The sequence below is a fragment of the Gymnoscopelus braueri genome (genome assembly GCF_963280865.1).
Source record: "Gymnoscopelus braueri genome assembly, chromosome: 12".
NCBI classification, from domain to species: Eukaryota; Metazoa; Chordata; class Actinopteri; order Myctophiformes; family Myctophidae; genus Gymnoscopelus; species Gymnoscopelus braueri.
In genome coordinates this window covers 9,584,744-9,606,759 of record NC_137614.1, presented here as the reverse complement: position 1 = coordinate 9,606,759, position 22,016 = coordinate 9,584,744, and the positions used below count along the sequence as shown (strand labels likewise).

At 44.6% G+C, this 22,016-nt stretch overlaps 2 protein-coding genes across 2 annotated transcripts in view; one reads left to right on the top strand and one right to left on the bottom strand.

Annotated features, from left to right (window-relative positions):
• The window catches only part of LOC308096367 (voltage-dependent calcium channel subunit alpha-2/delta-3-like), a gene marked incomplete at both ends in the record, with an annotated part of 311,418 nt that overhangs the window by 56,062 nt on the left and 233,340 nt on the right, over window positions 1–22,016 (bottom strand).
• Window positions 5,204–18,465, top strand: lrtm1 (leucine rich repeats and transmembrane domains 1). Its single transcript, XM_080445618.1, has 4 exons — window positions 5,204–5,638; window positions 9,128–9,515; window positions 10,300–10,505; window positions 15,708–18,465. Exons 1-4 carry the CDS (start codon window positions 5,632–5,634, stop codon window positions 16,286–16,288), a joined length of 1,182 nt encoding a protein of 393 aa, XP_080301744.1. The 5' UTR covers window positions 5,204–5,631; the 3' UTR covers window positions 16,289–18,465.

The following is a 22,016-nucleotide window of genomic DNA, read 5'->3' as shown; positions in this document are numbered from 1 at the left end:
GAACAACATATTTTGATGGGGATCGGAGGCCAAAAACACATAATATTGGGTGGTCCTTCACAAGAAAAAGGTTTGAGCACCACAGATGTTTTTTCAGAAAAATTAAGACATTCGTTGAGACATTTGACAGTTACAAATGTTTGCTTCAAAAATGCATAATATTTAAAGATTTGCACACATTTTCAAAGATTTTTTAAAAATAGCAGATCTAATCTATGCTTGTATATCTGGTATTTTTGAATAGCCAAAGAAATCTAAAATGACAGCGATGCGTTTCCCGGATTGACTGGGTTAAGAACTTGGAGGACGTACTTATAATGCTGTGAGCTGAGCTTTACGAATCCAAAAGGCGAGGACTGAGTAGTGAGTGGTAGAAAATCTGTTCCAAATCCAACCACGTCACCAATCCGCTATCAGAGCGGTGGCAGGCGGGCAGGCGAGCGAACGCACGGGGGAAGATGATGACAACCTGGTCTAAAGCCTTCACTTCTCAGGGGCTCCGATATTTAGATTCACAAAGGTGGATGTCTATCAACGTGCATATTGTCGCTGTAGGGCAGAAACCTCTTATCTCCATATTCTAACTTTTCGTTTTTTCGTATATTAATGCCCTACTTGATCATACTACAGTGTCACACAAAAGCATTCAAAAGTAGCAGATCTACAAGCTCGAAACGCGGCGCGAAGCGACGCGTTTCAAGCTTGTAGATCTGCTACTTTTTCCATTTTTTTAATTTTAAATCCTGAAAAGTAACAGTTTTAGACATGAGGTTTCCGCAGAGACGATATGTATGCACGTGCGTTTGTGGTGTGCACATGCATGCGTATTAGCTAGCATGCGTGTCTATTAGCGAACATGAGTATAGCCCGATTTACACTATAGTTGCTCGTTGGCTCGATCGACCAGAAGCATAGCTGATTTACAAACATCACAACGAGACGCATTGCAACGCGTTGTGAGCTTGTAAACCGGCTATTTTCGGGTGCGTGCACATCAACACACACGACTAAGATAAATAGATTAGGCATATGCGTGTTGTTGTGAGAGAGGATTGCGTGTGTGCGTCCACCGTCCAGTGAAATGTGCTTTAGGACAAACACACACACACACATTGTACATTCTCTCTCACACTCACACAGCTGTTGAGAGAGAGATGGGGTGATTTGCATGTGCGGTGGTGCGTTTGCCCGCCGGTTTAGCTCCACAGCAGCGCAGCATGTCAGGGGACACACGGGACATTCTAACTGACAGTCAGGGGATGAACACAACAGCACGCACGCACGCGCGCACACACACACACACACACACACACACACACACACACACACACACACACACACACACACACACACACACACACACACACACACACACACACACACACACACACACACACACACACACACAGAAGAAGAAGTACTCAGATATTTTACTTAAGCCAAAGTAGCAATACCACAATATAAATATACTCTGTTACAAGTAAAAGGCCTGTGTTCAAAATGTTACTTGAGTAAAAGTACAAAAGTATTGGCATCAAAATATACTTAAAGTACCTAAAGTAAAAGTACTAAAATGTTTGAAAATAGCAGATCTACAAGCTCACAACGTGTCACGATGCGACGCGTTGAGCTTGTAGATCGATCGGCTATTTTCAAATAGCCTAGGTATAAAATAGTAAAAGTAAAGAAAATTGGAAATACTCCAGGAAAGTAAAAGTACCTCAACATTTTACTTAAGTACAGTACCAGTACTTAGTTACTTTACACCACTGCACGCCCGCCCGCCCGCCCACCCACCCACCCACCCACCCACCCACCCACCCCACCCACACACACACACACACACACACACACACACACACACACACACACACACACACACACACACACACACACACACACACACACACACACACACACACACACACACACCTGTGACTAAACATGCCAGCAGTCTCCAGAGTTCATCTCAAAAAACAGATGACTGATGCAGAGTGATGTCAAATTCACAACCAAGATCTGGGAAAAAACATAATTTAAATGTGCAAACGTCTAAACAATGCATCTCAATTAAGTCTTCGGTTTATTATGTAAATAATAAAGGAAGCGAGTTAAGTAAGTGAGTAAGTAGTCGGGAGTATTGTTGGTATCACAGGACCACAATCGAAACAAGCCCTCATAGTCAGGTGGCATATGTGTGTGTGTGTGTGTGTGTGTGTGTGTGTGTGTGTGTGTGTGTGTGTGTGTGTGTGTGTGTGTGTGTGTGTCTGTGTGTGTGTGTGTGTGTGTGTGTGTGAGAGTGTGTGTGTGTGCGAGTGTGTGTGTGTGTGTGTGTGTGTGTGTGTGTGTGTGTGTGTGTGTGTGTGTGTGTGTGTGTGTGTGTGTGTGTGTGTGTGTGTGTGCGTGCGTGCGCGTATGACCTACTGATGGATTCTAGCCCAGGAGCAAAAAAATATATATCTAATTACAAAAACATATTTTCAATGAGCTATGACCCCTGGGAGATGGATTGATAAGGGGGAGCAAAACACCTACCATCAGCTCCCAGTACTTACCACACAACTATATGCAGAGTTGGTGGTTTACTATGTAATAACGGCAAAACCGCATCAGCAACTATACAGATCTAATTAGCCCCATGGGGAAAAAGAATGCAGCTAAAGAATCTAAAGAAAAGAGAAAAATCTGCTTTGCTAGTCTCTGCATGTGCAATGACAGATCCATTGTAATGGATGATGACAGACAAGAGTCTTAATCGAGTGTCAAGAGTTCACAGATATTGAAATGTCATCTTTGTCAATCCCTCCCTGGAAGAATCACCTTTCTCAGTCCCATGCCAATGCCCACGTGCAATTTCCGATCGATTGGTGAAGAGGAAAGAAATTATTAGGACTGACGGAGGTTTTTTTTCTTTCTCTTTTATAGAAATGATTTTTAACCCATTAAGACCTGAGGCCGGTTTTCTGAAAAACGTATGCTACTATATCAGTGGCGCTCAAACTTTTTCATGTCAAGGACCCCCAAAATGTATTTGGCCGCCGACCCCATCTCAAAATATTTTGTTCCATGGACCACGAGAAGCAAAGATTGGAGTTAAAAATGTTCGCTTTAAAATAATGTATATTCAAAGATTTGCACAAATTGTCACGCACAAATTGTCACGATTTTTCAAAAACAGCAGATCTACAAGCTCGTAGAGCTTGTAGATCTGCTATTTTTGAATAGACAAAGTATAAAATAATGCTTTTCAGCTCAATCTAAAAGGACACGGGTGCTTTCCCGGTTTTAGTGGGTTAAAGTCGGATAGGATACTGATAGACACCCACCTCACACTCAAACATGACTCATACACCAGCTCAGATTAGAGCTCCATATATTCCATACAGTAAATGTGTTAAATGTGGGGGGATGTGCACAGGGGATGTGCATAATGATTAGCATGGTACTAATCTCCTTAATAGCATTCCTGCTACAAGTGGACCAGGAATGCTGTGCGTGTGGATTTCATGAGCTGTCTGGAAACATCATCATCGGATTCCTTTACACATCCAATGTTGTTTATGTTCATGTTTATTAAAGGGTCCCCCATTAAAGACACATGCACGAGCCTGTAGTCTTCCTGGGGTCCTGAACAAAGCAAATACAATACAGATGTACAACTAAAAATACAAATTAAAGTAAACAAACTAAACAATAAAATTAAATTTAAAATGAATACAAAAAGACAAATTAACATTTTAAAATCAAATCCAACGGTCCAGTTAAATTAAACATATAACAGTTACATACTTTAAGTTACTTGGCAAGATCTCTATTTTTTTAAATACATTTTTGATAAGATGTTTTTGGGCAGAGCACTCCAGAGTACTATTGACCGATATAATATACTGTACCAGTGAGTTTGAGAGAAAAAAAATGTTCTAGGTGCTGTTCTTGATCTTATGTTACCAGAAGCTGCTCCTCTAGTGTTGCAACCATGTTTGTTCAGAAGTCATATAACTGGTCATATAAGCTAGACATCTTATTGGGTGCTAATAATGTTGTCATGTATGTGTGTGTCCGCAACGCATGCATGTCCGTCCGTGTGCATTTCCGAAGCCATGAATCTCCAGCGTGCACGTCGGTTACCCGAGGCTGAGAGTTGTCCTCATGCATCTACTGAAAATACACGTTCTAATTATATACTGGTTATGTAAAATGGCTTACATTATCATAGCGTTGCATGAGAACACTTGTGTGTGGCCTGTCAGTGGATGGAAGGGATGAGGAGGATATGAATGGAGGAGGAGGAAGAGGGAGGGGGGAGGGTTGTGGAGGAGGAGGTCAGCTTGTGATGAGCTATAATCATCTTCATCTTTTATAAAATGGCTCCATCATTAATCTCTTCCTCTTTTTTCTTTTTTTTGCCTCTCTTTTGAGCTACCCACTCCCTCACTCAATCCACTTACATTGTGAGCAAATCCAATGTACACACATCACACTGGCTTAATAACCCACGTGTGTGTGTGTGTGTGTGTGTGTGTGTGTGCGCGTGTGTGCAATAGTGCATGGTGCTTTGCCCCGCTGGGGGCGTGTTCTGCCAACCCCCATGTGCCCGAGGCTCATGCATAATGTCATCTGAGCATGCCACAGCAGCGGACATTCTGCAACTCTGCTCGTGTGTGTGTGTGTGTGTGTGTGTGTGTGTGTGTGTTTGTGTGTGTGCGTGTGTGTGCATGCGTGCACGTGTGACTATATGCGTGCGTAGTGGAAACCATGATCATCCAGATCTAATTTAGTTGCATTTAACCTCTGCCAGATTAATAGGAAATAATGTGAATATCTTGTTCTGTCATCAACGTGTGTGTGTGTGTGCGCGTAAGTGTGCCATGATTTAAGAGGCACAGCTGTCCACTGCAATATGACACAATATCACACTGGGAGAGAGAGAGAGAGAGAGAGAGAGAGAGAGAGAGAGAGAGAGAGAGAGAGAGAGAGAGAGAGAGAGAGAGAGAGGAGAGAGAGAGAGAGAGAGAGAGAGAGAGAGAGAGAGAGAGAGAGAGAGAGAGAGAGAGAGAGAGAGAGAGAGAGCGCGCGCGCAGCGCACACACACACACACACACACACACACACACACACACACACACACACACACACACACACACACACACACACACACAAGAGACAGAGATAGAGAGAGAGGCAAAGGGAGGAAGTAAGAGAGATAGGGAGAGAGAGAGATAGAGAGAGAGGCAGATATCCAAGTCCAGTGCTGTTATTCCCTGGCTGGGCTGGCAGTGGGCTGTGCGCTGTGAGCTCTCCGCTCCTCTCATGGGGTTTCATGCCCACGCAGCAGACAGGGCAGGGGGTCCAAAGGGCATCGCGGGGCTTTGCTGCTGATCCATGCTTCTCCTGTGCCATCACAGCGTCCTCCTGGCCATCACAAAACTGCTAAACCTACAGAACCCAGCGCTGACTGATGGCTGATGTATCGGTGGCACGACGACAACAACGCTGACTATAGAAGCTTGAGCAAGCCGGTGGAGCTAAAGGAACGTTAAACCACTCGCATAAAGCCCAAGCCGCCGCGGCGACTACTCGGCGAACGCGACAAAACAACGGCTCAGCGACGCACAGGAACCGCCGACAGACATGAGAGGTAGGAGCACCAAACGTAAGGATGAGTGTATTATAAGAACGAAGGCGTTAAGGTACTATATACGCTGCAATTGTTTTGATGTAGCTGAGGCTAGAGGTCATCAGCGTTGACTCATAATGCGTGATAGTTATGTGAATGATGCTCACGTAACCATCGTGGAATTATAGCAGCTCCCAACATCTGACGATTTATGCTGCAGATCATTCTTCTAGCATAATTCGGTTTTTTTTTACGTTCATAAACATTACACCCGATGAGGTTTTTTGCTGTGGAAATGCTGCTCATATTAACTGTGCCGGGGCTGAAAGCATGGGGGGCTTATACAGTATATTAGCGGTATTAGTGCTGCGGGGGTTATTGTGTGTGTGTGTGCATGTCACTGTGGTTTTCTCAAAGTGTACCAGGAGCTGTTAGAACACATCAGAGCGGAGGAAGAGCCGCTTCTTCTCCTGCGCTGACCTCCTTCCAGACCTGCTGTCGCAACGCTCCACTGAACTGATGCTCAGTTTGTTTGTGTGTGTGTGTGCGAGCGCACACGTGTGTGTGTGTGTGTGTGTGTGTGTGTGTGTGTGTGTGTGTGTGTGTGTGTGTCCGTCCGCCCGCGTGCGTGCATGCGTGCATGCGTGTATTTGCGCACATACCGTTGCTGTCGGGCAGAAAACATGTCTCTCCATATTTCAACTTTTTTTGTCTGTTGTTTGCGTCACAGAAAAGTAACATTTTTTTAATATATAATATTTTATAAATATTTACAAGACCTTGTGACTAAATAATAACAACATGCACACATTTCAGTCGCTTGCATGCACACACGCACGCATGCATGCATGTGTGTGTGTGCTTGTTTGTGTGTGTACGCTCGTTCCACTAACACTGTTATGATTAGCACACTCTGCTGTGTTCCACATCTCTCCATAATAAAGTATAGCGTTCAGAGGGTTTTCCTTTAGCCTAGCAACAGATCAAAACACTGTTTGACAATTTATAGGGATTTGGCAGACACTCTTATCCAGAGCGACTTACAAACAAAGGCAGATTGAAATAATTAGAGTAAGGATTAACTCACTAAACAACAAGGTAAACACTCACATAAATGGAGTTGCAGAGAGAACACAGTGCCTCAAAGAAACCAGGATACCAGATAAACAATGAAACCTAGCATTCTGTCTACAATATGCTATATCGTTGCTGTCGGGCAGAAACCTCTCATCTCCATAGTCTTAACTTTGTGTTTTTCGTAAATCAACGCCCTATTGACCATACTACAGCATCATACAAAAGTATCCAAAATAGCAGATCTAAGCGACGCGTTTTGAGATTGTCGATCTGCTATTTTGGATACTTTTTTTATTTGAATCCTGAAAAGTAACAGTTTTGGACATTTGAGGTTTCCACCCGACAGAGACGATTATGCAATTAGGCTCTAAATCACATTCTTAAACATCTGTGGTCAAGAATAATTACAACAACAGACACTAACTAGAAGAACCGGATTACACACCAACACACCTTGGGTTTGCAAATGAGGGACGATTCTGTATTTCAAGGGACGGTTGGTCCCTTGAAATACAGAATCGTCCCTCATTTGGAAACTAAAAAGACGTGTCCCTTTATTGAACCGACAACACACTTTGTTCCTTATTTCAAAAGCATCAAAAGTAGCATATCTACAAGACAGCAACTATACACAGTAGGCCTGTCCCTGACTAAGGATTTCTATAGTCGAATCTGATTGGCCAAATAGTTGCCTATAGTCGACTAATAGTCGACTAATGCAACACCCATGATTCGACTGAGATTGGCAGTGGAATCAGTCTGATTCGACTGCCAATCTCTCAGTCAAATCATGCAAAAAAATATGTCATGCAATAGAGGAACATTCCATTTGGGCTGTAGGGGTGCTTAGTGTCTGATTTAACATATACTTGCTTGGTTTCTCCCAATAAATCATGATGTATATCCTATTTTAGGCAAACTATTAGTTAATCAATATAACAAACTAGGCCAATCTCTCAGTTTATTTTTCCTCATAATTCGACTAAGAGATTGGCAGTCGACTCAGACACCCCTCGACTGATTAGTCGACTATTCGAATAATCGAGGTCAGACCTAATACACAGTGAGATGTATTTTTCTGGGTGTCCCTTATTTTTCTTGAAAATAAGGTAGTTGGCAATGCCAAACACACCTGGGCTATTCCTCCAAGTTTGACCATACCTATACGCCATTTCCACACCTGTAAATCCCAGTCCATTACATAGAGACCAGCAAGTAGGTTTGTTTACCAGCACGCAGACACAGTTTAACCTCATAATCCCCCTTTAACCGTGACGCTGTGACGCTGTCATTGATAGGTTACAGTAGGACTAGTAGTGCTGTTGCTATCCGTTGCACATCTATGAGGGTAACATTGCAATGGAGAGCCGTTAGCCGCATTCCTGGGCTCGGGTCCGATACTCATCTCATTGAACCCAATGCTATAAATACAGCAGTAATGCACCAGAAGGAATGGACATGCGAAAGTTATCTCAAAGGGAATCAGACACCCTGGATCTGCAATGTGAACGTGTGTGTGTGTGTGTGTGTGTGTGTGTGTGTGTGTGTGTGTGTGTGTGTGTGTGTGTGTGTGTGTGTGTGTGTGTGTGTGTGTGTTGTGTGTGTGTGTGTGTGTGTGTGTGTGGGCGAGAGGTTAGGACTTGGTAAAATGATTGAGGATGGTGGTAGGTGGGTGTGAGATATGACTATACTGTATCATAGGTTGTACTTGTAGACATCTAAAAGAAAAACTGGTTCAATATCAAAGCCAAACATAATCGGTACAGCAGTCTTTTCTAAGAATGTACGTTGTACTTCTAAATGTAGTATGTTTTTCCACACAGAATTTGACTTGACTAGAAAGTAAGCTTCAGTGGCAGGTCTCTTTTACTCCAGTAAAAATAGCCTATAAAGTTTTACATAGTATATAAAACATATTATATACACTGTATAATATACAGTGTATATAATTATACAGTATAAATCTTAGCTTCATCATTATCAGACAATATGTGTTTCGATGCAAAAAAGAACAATAAACTGCCCGTGCTGTTTCCGCAGGATGCAAAGTGCTGAAATACATAGAGTATGCAGATCTACAAGCTCACAACGTGTTGCGTGTTGTGAGCTTGTAGATCTGTTATTTTCAAATAGCCTAGGTATAAAATGAGGCTAAAGTGGTCAATGTATGTTTTATAATGTAATAATAAAACTGCAAAGTATAACTAGTAACTGAAGTTTTCAAATAATTGTAGTGGAGTAAAAGTACAATATTTGCCTCTGAGATGTAGTGGAGTAGAAGTAAAAGTATATTTGGAAATACTCCTGTAAAGTAAAAGTACCTCAAAATTGTACTTAAGCACAGTACTTGAGTAAATATACTTAGTTACTTTACACCACTGTTATCGTGTAAACGTGGCCTAACTCTCTATCTATCGTTCCATCTCTCCACAGCATCGTTGGTGTGTGTTCTACTCTCTCTCAGCCTCTCTCTGTGCCACGCCTGCCCCAAGGAGTGCGCCTGCGACAGCGACACCAAAGTGGTGGACTGCCGCGGGCGCGGCCTCTATGACATCCCCAAGGGGCTGCACCGCGACACCCAGGAGCTCCACCTCCAGGACAACCGCATCCGAGGCCTGGGCTCCATGGCCTTCCGGGAAATGCCCCTGGTCCGCGTCCTCGACCTGTCCAACAACTCCATAACGTCCGTGTCGCCGTCCGCCCTGCTAGGCCTGAGGAGCCTACAGCGCCTCAGCCTGGCCAACAACAGCCTGCGGGAGCTCGACAGGCGGCTGCTCGGACCTATCCACTCCCTGACTCACCTCGACCTGTCACACAACAGGTACGCCTACATGCTGCACATGCATGGATGAGATTTGGGCTCATTTCTGCTGTGTCCCTTTTAGGGCTGCAACTATCAATTGTAAAGTAACATAAAGTACATTTGCTCAAGTTCTGTACTGAAGTACCATTTTGAGGTACTTGTACTTTACTGGAGTATTTCCAATTTTCTGTACTTTTACTACTACTCCACTACATCTCGGATCCAAAAATGTTGCTTTTACTCCACTACATTTATTTGAAAACTCACACAAGCACGCACACACACGCGCGAGTGGCACCCCCAGGGTCCTAGCGCCCTTGGTATACAGCACACAAACACATAGACAGGCAGACAGATGCACTGCCTGGTGCGTGCGCGTGCGCACGTGTGTGTGTGTGTGTGTGTGTGTGTGTGTGTGTGTGTGTGTGTGTGTGTGTGAGAAATACTCTCTCTCATGAAAATCGCGCTGTCATTCCACAACCCCAAAATACGGAACATAGTGCGTCCCATAACAGTTCAATACGGAACGCGTCTTTTAGTTTCCAAATAAGGAACGATTCCGTATGTTACGGGACGGTTGGTAACCCTAAGCGACGCATGCTAGATACAGTACATACTCCTGCCAGTGCTCTTGACTGTGACTGTGGCTGATCACTGCTCCTTAGGATGGGTTAAATGCAAAGGAGTAATATCTACGGGTTTACAATGGTTTACTAAAGGTGTCTAAAAACGTGTCTAAAATGTAATCCATTGTATTTTTATCAATCATGCTGTTCCATTTTGTGGGTTTTGTGTCGTCCAGCCTGTGGGGTTTACCCGGAGCCATGGGGGAGAGCATGAGGAACCTAAGCCACCTGGGACTGGCCTACAACAGACTGCCGCGATTAGACCGCTCCCTGCTGGAGGGCCTGGGGCAGGTGGACAGCCTGACGCTCCGGGGCAACCCCTGGAGATGTGACTGCCAGCTGATAGGCCTCAAGCTCTGGCTGGAGACGTACCTCTTCAAAGGTTAGAGACCGACCGCCCCTGGCAAGGACATTTCACCATTCTTTCACTATACCTAATAGATTTTTATTTATTATTGTACTAATACTAGCCTTGTGTAGAGCCTGACCGATGTTTTGACCGATATTTTGTTAACCCATTAAGACCAGAGGCCGATTCTACAAAATGTCTTCTAACAGTTTTCTTTTTTTTTTTAAACCTGTTGCTATAATATCAGTGGTTCTCAAACATTTTCATGTCAAGGACCACCCAAAATTATATGTATTTGGCCGCGGACCCCCATCTCAAAATATTTTGTTCCAGGGACCCCCCCAGAAGCAAAGATTTGAGTAACAAATGTTGGCTTTAAAAATATATATATTCAAAGATTTGCAAAAAAAATTGCAAAAAATAGCAAAAAAAAATAGCAGATCTACAAGCTCATAGCGCGGCACTCGGTGCCGCACTATGAGCTTGTAGATCTGCTATTTTTCAATAGCCAAAGAAATCTAAAATGACATGTGCGTTTCAGATATTAATGGGTTAAAAAAAAATTGCAAACGTTTCTAATCTATTTGAAAAGGTTTGATTTGAGTCAGTCTGGCTTCAGTCTTGTGTTTTTCACATTACACAAACACATTTTTAACCAAAGCTAACACGGTACAGGAGGCAGCAGGGGTGTAATTTAAAGTGACCAGCTTACACCAGGGGGCTGGCAGCCAGCCTCTCCTGAGCCATGATTTAAAAAAAAAGGACACACACAATGAACCAAAAAAGCCTCATAATGGAGATACATGGTTACATGGTGTCAAACCGTAATACCTTCTCCCTGGAGAGCCCCGCGTGTTGGGGATTACAACTCACTAGAAGGACTGTCCAATTAGCAAAGAGGCGTGTGTGTGTGTGCGTGTGCGTGTGTGTGTGTTTGGGTTGTAGGGTAGGGAGGGTGACTTACAGTACTTCTATTGGATGAGGTGACAGCTAATATTGACAGAATACAAACTTCATAATCCTATCCTATCCTATCCTACTACTATAATTGACAAAAGCTCAGAAGTTCGTCCGGGATTCGCAAGCACAGGATCACTCCACATGCCTCCAAGACCTGCCACAGACTGTTGATCAGAGCTATGGCTATTATTTAGCCAACTCATCATCAAGCCTCGTTGCACGTGGCCAAATAATACAGTTCCCCTTCAAATACTCTGTTCTATTGCTGTTGGTAGTCATGGCTCTCAGTTCCCACCTGATGTCGTGAGGGAGTTCAGACTGCTCCACACCGTACTGAATAACTGCTAGCTTGCATAACGTTTTCAGGCTAGGACTTAAGTCTAGGATATACAGGTGGGAGTCACTGCATGTGAAGACATCGTATCTCCCAAAGAGGATGATGCGATCTCCCACCATGCAACAACAGCCCTTTAAATAGAATGGTTTCTCCTTGGACTCAAAATTCGTCCAGGAAAAGGTCTCTGGATTGAACTTCCACAGGTAACTTAAGGTTGGCGGGCGCCTCAAGGTTAATTCCGCGTTTTCAGGACCAATTATGTACAGTTCTCCATTGTAGGCAAGGGCTGAATGCAACCCGCGTCCTTCTGGAAAAAGCTGTGCAGTAGGTGTGTTCAGCCAGCAGTTGGTCTCTGTGTCAAACACTCTGATGTAGTTGTAGTACGGAGTAGTACTCCCCTGGCCCGTCTGGCCCCCGAATACAAACATTGTTGTCCCGATGATGGTGGCAGAGTGACATTCTGAAGCAGGTGGTGGAGGTCCTCTGGTGTTAATTAAAGACCAGAACATCGTGGTGGTGTCCAACCTGTAGATGTCATTAGTGTATCCAGTATCCCAGTGGTATCCTCCATGGATAAACATGACCTTCCCCAAGACACAGGCTGAGTGGTGTCTCCTCTCCCCTGGAACGGTCCCTGACACCTTGGGTTTGAAGCATCTGTGGGTGTCGACATCAAATGCATAAAGCACGTTGCAGTAACGACGCGACCCAGAGCCTCCCCAGATGTAGATGATATATTCTATCGGCAGAGCTGTGTGGCCCTCATGCTTGATAGACTTGCCCACCCCAAAAAACGTTTTGGAGGAACTACGTTCAGTTATCACTGTGGCCAACCTCCTCCAGCGTAATGACACTGTGTTGAAAACTTGGGGCATAATCCAAGTCTGGTTTCCGGGGCTAGTATGCTCCATTCCAAAGGCGTACACCTCGTGCTTCACTGCGGCAGCAGCAAGATAGGATCCTTCTGGTCCTCCATTCATAAGTACCGTCCAGTGGAACATTTCTCACACTGTAAAACCGTTTGGATCTGTAAAGACTCGCTCCTGAACAACAACAAACCGCAGTCATAATGTGCGTGTTTTATCGCTTATATTGCTTCGGTGGCACAAAATGTCACGCAATGCTCGGCCAATCCACAAAGCACAATAGCCTCAGCCTCTTCCACCCCGCTCCTTATATGGGCATCTCGGCCTGTTCCATATACACGGGTATCTTGTGTATCGTCTCTGTCGGGGTGGGAAACCTCACACATCCAAAACTGTTACTTTTGAGGATTCAAATTCCAAAGTAGCAGATCTACAAGCTCCAAACGCGTGGCTTCGCGCCGCGTTTGGCGTTTGGGGATCTGCTACTTTCGGCCGTTAATTTACGAAAACACACAAAAAGTCAAAATATGGAGATAAGAGGTTTCTGCCCGACAGCAACAATATAGTGGACGGCCAAATGCATATAATTTTAGGATATAGTCACATACGTTTTTCAGGAAACTGTTTTGTATGCACTGGATTTAGAAGACATTTGTAGAATCTAAATAAACCCCAGAAGACTTGAGCACAGTCCATAATGCTGTATTTTACAGAGGAATCATTAATAATAATGCTTATGGTTTGGTACCTGCACCAATTTATCACCTTTTGATTGATGTTTGAGATCAACAGAGTCTGATGTTCCAATATAATAACTGTAGCTGTTGTAAATGATAATGCCGGCATGTTTTAAAGCAGCACTATGTAACTTTTATTTGAGGAATAAAATGTAATGTTGTCCAATCTGTACGGTTGAGCAGTGGTTCTCAACCTTTTCAGGCCGTGACACACTGTCAATAGCAGATCTACAAGCTCATACCGCGGCACTCTGTGCCGCGCTATGAGCTTGTAGATCTGCTATTTTTGAGTGGTGCCAGCCACTCCTACACTTGACCGTGTGTGTGGGTCCGTCCGTCCGTCCGTCCGTTTGAGCACGGCCTCAACAGCTGCAGCTGATTACAACACAAGGATGCAACCAGTTACATTAATTCAAAGGCACCACTCTCTTCACACTGGGTGTGATTTTTTTTTAATAGCCAAAGAAATCTAAAATGACACAGATGCATTCCCGGATTGAATGGATGGCTTGCTGCAGTTTGGGCTCTCTCTCTCTCTCTTCTGCTCTCACTTGACCTCACACAAACATTGTTCTCCCAGGCTGAAAGTTGTAATTAATTATGGCCGGGGTTGTTGTTGGGGTTAAGTGTCTTGCTCAGGGACACTTGGACATGTAGATAATGTGGGCTGGCTGGGAGGCGAACCCATGACCTTCTGATTAGCAGATGGCCTCTCTTACCCACTAAGCTACGGCCACCGCCCCAAAGACAAGGGGAGAGAGAGAGAGAGAGAGTGGTTGGCCGACATGAATAATCAATAAGGGGAGCGAGATTTACTGGACTGGAGAGAGAGAGAGAGAGAGAGAGAGAGAGAGAGAGAGAGAGAGAGAGAGAGAGAGAGAGAGAGAGAGAGAGAGAGAGAGAGAGAGAGAGCAGGTGATGAACTGCGTGCTGGACTCGTTCAGTCTGAGCTGAGGTGTTAATCGGATCACTCTAACAGCGGCCATTAAATCAAGCCATTAACTTCTTGGCGAATTAAGAGCTTAACCCATTCAATCCGGGCAATACGCATATACTGTATATGTGTAATTTTAGATTTTTTAGCTATAACCATTATTTTATACTTCAAAAATAGCAGATTGCCGAGTGCCGCGCTACGAGCTTGTAGATCTGCTATTTTTGAAAAATCATGAACATTTGTGTGTATTATATTTTAAAGCGAACATCTGTAACTGAAATCTTTGCTTCTCCTGGAACAAAATATTTTGAGATGGGGGTCCGCGACCAAATATATATCATTTAGAGGTCCTTGACATGAAAAAGTGCAGAGAACCACTGATATTACAGCAACATTGCGGTTTTCAGAAAACTGTTAGGATTTAGACATTTGTACAGATGCGTTCCCGGATGGCATGGGTTAAGTAATGGATTGGTTCAGGTTCAGCAAAGTTGCTGTTCTGTTGAAGGTAACTATATGACCCTCTGTTAGCCCTCTGGAGTCCGAGCTGTCACAAAGCAAAGGCACTGGGGTGTGCAGGGCTTCATTAAGCAGGCACAAGAATCTGTTCAAATGGACATATTATCCACTATAACGGCTGCAGCAGCAGCATACTCCAAATGAACTAGAACAGTGGTTTTTCAACCAGTGGTCCGGGGACCACCAGTGGTCCTTCTTGGGGGAGTACTAGGGGGTCCCCAGCGAAACCAGTTAACATAGCGTCACAATCGTTTCAACCGCTTTGGGCTATTCAAAAATAGCAGATCTACAAGCTCATAGCGCGGCACCGAGTGCCGCGCTATGAGCTTGTAGATCTGCTATTTGTTTTTAATCGTGAAAATGTGTGCATATCTTTGAATATATGTAATTTGTAAAGCAATTTTTTTTAACTCAAATCTTTGCTTCTGGGGGTCCTTGGCACTAAACGTTTTCAGATGGGGGTCCGTGGCCAAATGTATATACATTTAGGGGTCCTTGGCATGAGGGTTGAAAACCACTGAACTAGAACATTTTTTTCGCCTTCAAAAAGAACAAAATGACGTAGTTGCAGAGCAAAATAACTTCAGCAGCTGCCTTGTCAACTTTCGGTTCGACAGTTCTTGCACCCCTGGGATTCTCTAACTGTAGCCTGTAAGGGTCCATTTAGAATCCCATCAAGAAAGCCTGAGGGTCTTTCCCCCTTTGAGAACACTGGTTTATTATACTATATGCTATAGTTTGTATAGTTTATGCAGCATGCTATAAACTTTATGGCATGCTGCAGGCGAGTCAACAGACCACAATGAAAACTCTGAAAGCAGCAACTGGAGACATCGAGTTCTTCATGATGTCCCTGTTGTTCCCTCTTGTGTCCTCCAGGTGGCGTGGTGGACGAGGTGCTCTGCGCCCAGCCGGAGGAGATGAGCTCCAAGGACCTCCGGAAGGTCCCCTACCAGCTGTTCCACACCTGCATGACCACCAGCTACAACTACCTGTTCGCCAACATCCACCACCTGGAGTCCACCCACCGGAACCATGCCCACCCGGCCGGCGCCGGAGGAGGCCCCCCCAGCCTCCACGAGGGCCCCGTGGTGGGGGTGGGGGTGGGGGTGGTGGAGGGCTTCGGGGGAAGCGTTGTGGCGGCCGGCGGCGGCAGCGGCCTGCCGGAGTGCGAGCCCAAGCAGAGGCCGCGGCCGGTCAACCTGCGCCACGCCATCGCCACGGTGATCATCACGGGCGTGGTGTGCGGCATCGTGTTGCTGCTGATGCTGGCGGCGGCCGTGTACGGCTGCACCTACGCCGCCATCATGGCCAAGTACCAGCGCGAGCTGAAGAAGAACGCAGAGCTGGCCTCGGCCGGCGGCGCTGCCGCGTCGTCGGCGGCGGCGACGGAGGGGGCGGACCGTGCCGCGTCTTCGGCGACGGGCGACAAGGAGCCCCTGGAGAACGCCATCGCGTAGTAGAGGGTCGATTTTATGCATTGAGCGGCAGAGTGTCGAGCGACGCGTCGCGCTATGTGTTTTCACAACGTTCAGAGTTTTGAGCGTTACTGAGCATTGCCGGAAATTGTAAACAAGGAAGTGAATTCTGTATGTTCTCGCACAACTCCGTGGTCACGGAGCTTATTTCATCAACATTTATGATGCGTCTGTGACAGTAAATCTTTCCAGAGGTACGCAACGCCATATCTGAAGGTCCTCTGCAACACTTTTATTTTTTTGCCCCGCCACAATTCAGTCGCTATGCCAATTAATTCCTGCCCCACACATTTGTGTTGTATCCGAATGGCTCACCTGCCAGTGAGGACCCCCCACCGGGAGGATGTAGAGCCTCCGTCCTACTGCTCCTACTGATCCGACAAAGCCGGATCCACCAGCCGTGTGACGCCCGGGATTCGGACCCGGGTCTCCCGCGTTGAAAGCCAACATCTTAACCACTAAGCCAAAGGGATATCCCTATCACTCTGGGGAGATATTAAACTTTCAGGTCATCCGGCTAAAGTAGTGAACCACTCTGTTACCCTCACCCCCCTTTTGACCTCCTCCCACGGGGAAACCTGATCCGGGTCACGGCACCATTGTAACGCCCGGGATTTGAACCCGGGTCGCCCGCGTGGAAAGCCAACATCTTAACCACTAAGCCAAAGGGATATCCCTATCGCTCGGGAGAGATATTAGACTTTCAGGTCATCCGGCTGAGCTAGTGAACCACTCTGTTACGCGTGCATTCAAACCCCAAGACTCCGATCGTACACATTTTTGTTGTTTTGACGTCGCTTCTGTCGTGCGACACATCGGTCGGCTTGTTGCGCAAAGCATATATTGACCTCAACGGTGGGACAACTCGAACCCTGGGCCTCCGAACCCTTTTAACCTGCCCTCTCCTCGATGTCATGGACACTGGACTGCACCAACAAGCCTGTGTTTTTTGGGGCATGTACTGTTATGTGCCACGCATGTGTGTGTGTGTGTGTTTGCCAACCTCGTTTTCCTGGGTAGGTAAATCCCACAGGTCTACCGTCTATGCAGTGGAGAAAGAAAGCGCTATAACCACTAACTGTACAACGTTAAATCCTCATTGGTCATTTAACAATGGACCCAAATGGACCCCGATTTTTGTCCATTTTTATATTCTCAGAGTTAAATGAACACTGAGGATGTTTACAGTGTATACGCAGGCTCCCATGGGACACAGGCCAAAGAATTCTAACATATCAATTCCATTTCATCTGCGATGTTTCAAATCCCAGATGGAAATAATACATAGCTCTATATTTATACCTGTGTGTTTGTAGCTGTGATGATGTAAAACCTCTGATATTGTAAAGATATATGGATTTTAGAATTTTGACTTTGTCTGTTGACTGATGTTCATAATATTGAATCTGATTTTGAATTCATTTGAAGAAAATTCATGGTAGGGCAGCTGCTTTTGGTGTTATATTGTTATTGTGTGTATGTGTGTGTGTGTGTGTGTGTGTGTGTGTGTGTGTGTGTGTGTGTGTGTGCGTGTGCGTGTGCGTGTGCGTGCGCGTGCGTGTGTGCGTGTGTGTGTGTGTGTGTGCGTGTAGGCCTGTCAAAATTATTACATAATCGTCTAATGGCAATTATTTGAGATAATACAGTGAAAATAGTCGATAGCTATTAGCCGCTATTCGGCTATTCAATAGCCGAATAGCCGATTTCCACCATAAATGTAATGTTTATTTCTAAGTATAAAGTAATTAAATACGTATGTTATTTGTCATATCTGCCCTGATCACCTTTTCTTTACGAAGCCTAAAAGCCAAAAGGAAATGTAATTTGTATTCATAATGTTCCAATAATGTTCAACGACATTTAAACACAATGAAATCTCTGATCGCAATTATTTGAGTGACAATTAACCGTCAAGTAAAATGGCATAATCGTGACAGCCCTATGTGCAAGTGTGTGTGCGTGCATTTGTGTGTGTGTGAGTGTGTAACCGATTGAGTTGGTTTAACTGAGTGTGGATCTGTGTATCAATGTGTACCCAGGGTATAAGAGTTTGTGCCTATAAGGATATGATATAGTTTTGAAGGGTGGGGGGATCTGTCTCTGTGTCTTAGATGATATTTTTCTGACGTGGTGCAGATGGGTCATTCTATCAAGCAATAATGGAGGAAAAAAAGCCTCAAATGAAACAACAACTGGCCTCGGCAGTCTTATTTACTGCATGCACGGGGGGGGGGGGGGGCTGCACTATTTCATTCAAACTTTATTTAAAACTCTCAGAGAGATCGTTGAGGGAGACCCTCATTTACAATGATGCCGAGATTACACATATAAACTAGAAAAAGTGCTCGTCGGAGCACAGGTCTCCGCCAGGTCAGGTAGGTTAGTGTGGTCTTGATCACTTGATCACACTAAAGAGATAATTATGTACCGATTTGAGTGATGTTTGGACAACATTTGTAGGAGTAATATGAAAAAAAAATGCTTTGCAGAAATCGGCCTCCTGGTGGCGCTATAGGGCAATGTAGAAAGGTTGGCATTTGTTCCTCTACGTAGTGCGAATGTGTGTGCAAAGTTTCACCACAATCGTGTGTGGACGGACGGACAGGAGGCAAAACATACTCTCTCGCCATGCCTTTCGGCCTGGCGGAGACAATAACATAAGAACAACAAAGAAAGGCAATATGTTGACAACAATCAGTCAAAACAGTTGCATGTTGACAGCAATCAGTTGAAACAGTTGCATACACCAGTTATTAAGTCAATTCCTAAAATGGCCAATAGATGCTATAAGGGTATTTTAAGATCTTGTTGCAAGAGGTTCCAAGAACCAGGTGCACCAATGCTGAAGGCAGTCTTTCCCAGTTCAGATTTGGCAAGAGGAACCAGAAGGACCAGCCATTCACACATGCATTCAGTGAAGTCTATGGTTGTTCGAGGTCACTGTACTCCTGTCCAAGCTTAATCCCCTGCTGCATAACGGCAGCCAAATCTTCCTTCATCATGGATTAGATAATCTGGGCAATCATTTCGCCCAATGATTCCTGCTCTGACGGCACTTATTCTGCTGTGTGCATGTACAGTTATTCTTAATGTCTGCAGGCAGGTGCCCCCAATAATCTAATTTGAACAGGGAACCCCCCAAAATAATCATATTTGAACTGGGGACCCCCCACCCTGACAAGCACTTGGAGTTGAGGCATTTCATTTTGTTGTCTCGTGTCCCACAAATAAATATTGTAGATTGGCTATTTTCACTATTTTGCCTCTTCCTAAGGTAATATTTGACAATTTGGTCAATGTTTGAGCATTTTAATAGTACAGTTCATGTGAATGGCGGCAGTTGTGTCTCAGAGTGTACAAATGGAACCAAATGGGTCAACAGAACACTGCAACAGCACACAGCTCCTTGCACTGCACGTGACCCTTTGTGTGAGAAAACCCCGCAAGGATATGCATTCACAAACACAAACACACACACACACACACACACACACACACACACACACACACACACACACACACACACACACACACACACACACACACACACACAGACACACGTGCTAACCCTTGTGACTTAGAGACCTCTGCATTGCCCGCGGTCCGTCCATGTGATGTCATGGGCCGCCTGTCCTGTAACGTTAGCGTGTTAGCGTGTTCAGCGGCAGCGTGCATACAGCTCAGTGGAGTGAAGGGCATGCAGAGGCAGTGGTGGAAAAAGTACTCACATGTTTTACTTAAGTAAAAGTATCAATACTGCAATGAAGATATACTATGTTGCAAGTAGAAGTCCCATATTCAAAATGTACTATGTATGTAGTAAAAGTACAAAAGTAGTGGCTTCAAAATATACAAGTACGAAAAGTAAAAGTACTCATTCATTGTGCAGAATGTCCCATTTAACAAGTTCAAAATGTATAACAATCTTTTCAAAATAGTAGATCTACAAGCGTCGCATCGTGACATGACACATTGTGAGCTTGCAGATCGACTTTTTTCAAATGGCCGAAAATAGGGCTGAAGTGGCTAATGTATGTTTTGTAATAATAATCAAAATCGGCAAAGTAACTAGTAACTAAAGCCGTCTATTGAAATGTAAAATACTCCAGTAAAGTAAAAGTATCTCAACATTGTACTTAGTTACTTTCCACCACTGTGCAGAGGGAACCGGCCCGAACCCGGCCCCAGCACTGCTGAATGTGCATCCTTATATTCCTAATCATCATTACAGCCCCTCCTCCTGACGGGTAAAATCATCATTACTGTACATCACAGGCCACCGTACATGCCTGACAATGAAGAGCCTTTATGGAACCATGTCACTCATTAACTGTTAAGGTCTACCGCTCTCAAACTGGGACTCAAGATCCTCTGGAGTCAACCAACCAACATGTTCAACCGACAACATTCTGCTGCACTAATGAATTAGCATTTTGATATCATTGCCGTCGGGCAGAAACCTTTAATTTTTTTCGTAGATTAATGCCCTACATGATCATACTGCAGCGTCACACAAAAAACACGCGAGTGCGAAACACGGCGCGAAACACGGCGCAAAGCGACGTCGATCTGCTACTTTTGCTATTTTTGAATATATTTGAATCCTAAGAAGTAACTGTTTTGGACATTTCCACCCGACAGACGATATATACGTGCGTGCGTGCCTGCGTGCACTTGGATTGTTATACTTCTGAGGGCTTCTATCCCCATAAGTATAGTAGAATTTGAGAAATAAACCGGCTTACAATTAGGACATGATTCATGTTGGGGTTATGATTAGGATTAGGTTTTTAGAGGTTAGGTTTAGGGTTTAGGTGTAGAGTTATGCCTGATTTATATACTTGGTTGCGCACCGGTGTTGAGCACAGACAATAACAGATCTACAAGCTCATAATGCGTTGCAGCGCACGGTGCCGTCAACTGTTTTCGGTTTTAGGGTCAGGGTTGAGCCATTAAAACCGGGAAAGCATCCGTGTCGTTTTAGATTTTTCCGTTGGCTATTCAAATATAGCAGATATACAAGCTCACAGTGCCTCACTTCGTGCCACGCTGCGAGCTTGTACATCTGCTATTTTTGAAAAATCTTGAAAGACCTTATTGGTTTAGAAGGCCTTTGTACAATCGGCCTCAGGTCTTAATGGGTTAAAATGGCAACAAACAAAAAAAGGCATTCACAAAATTGCCGTCCTAAAACGATGATGTCCTCATAAGTGTAGTTATCAAACATCAGTGTGTGTGTGTGTGTGTGTGTGTGTGTGTGTGTGTGTGTGTGTGTGTGTGTGTGTGTGTGTGTGTGTGTGTGTGTGTGTGTGTGTCAGACTGTCTCTGCCCTTCTGCTCCAGCACACTGTAGCTCCCTCCAGGCCAGGCAGGCGTACCTACCCACAATGCACTGCTCTCGAGTCAACGCATTCAGTCACCGTGAAAAAATCATCATGGTTGCTGTCGGGGCAGAAACCTCGTATCTCCATATTTATTTTCGGAAATTGAAGCCCTATCCTTCATCATACAAGAGTGTTGCACAAAAGTAGTGAAAATATTTATATTATTTTCACAATTTTAAAATATTTAAAAAAAGAGAATTAAAAAAATAACGGTTTTAGACATGCAAGGTTTCCACCCGGCGGCAACGACTTTCCTCTCTTGTTCTGCCATTCTCTGTCCGTTCGTTCTCCTAACATTCTCTTATTGGCTGCTAACAATAATGACAT

Bases quoted from the DNA above. Each gene is read 5' to 3' on its own strand.
- lrtm1 (XM_080445618.1), top strand. The intron at 9,516-10,299 runs GTACGCCTACAT...TGTGTCGTCCAG, and splicing joins CTCGACCTGTCACACAACAG to CCTGTGGGGTTTACCCGGAG. The intron at 10,506-15,707 runs GTTAGAGACCGA...TGTGTCCTCCAG, and splicing joins GGAGACGTACCTCTTCAAAG to GTGGCGTGGTGGACGAGGTG.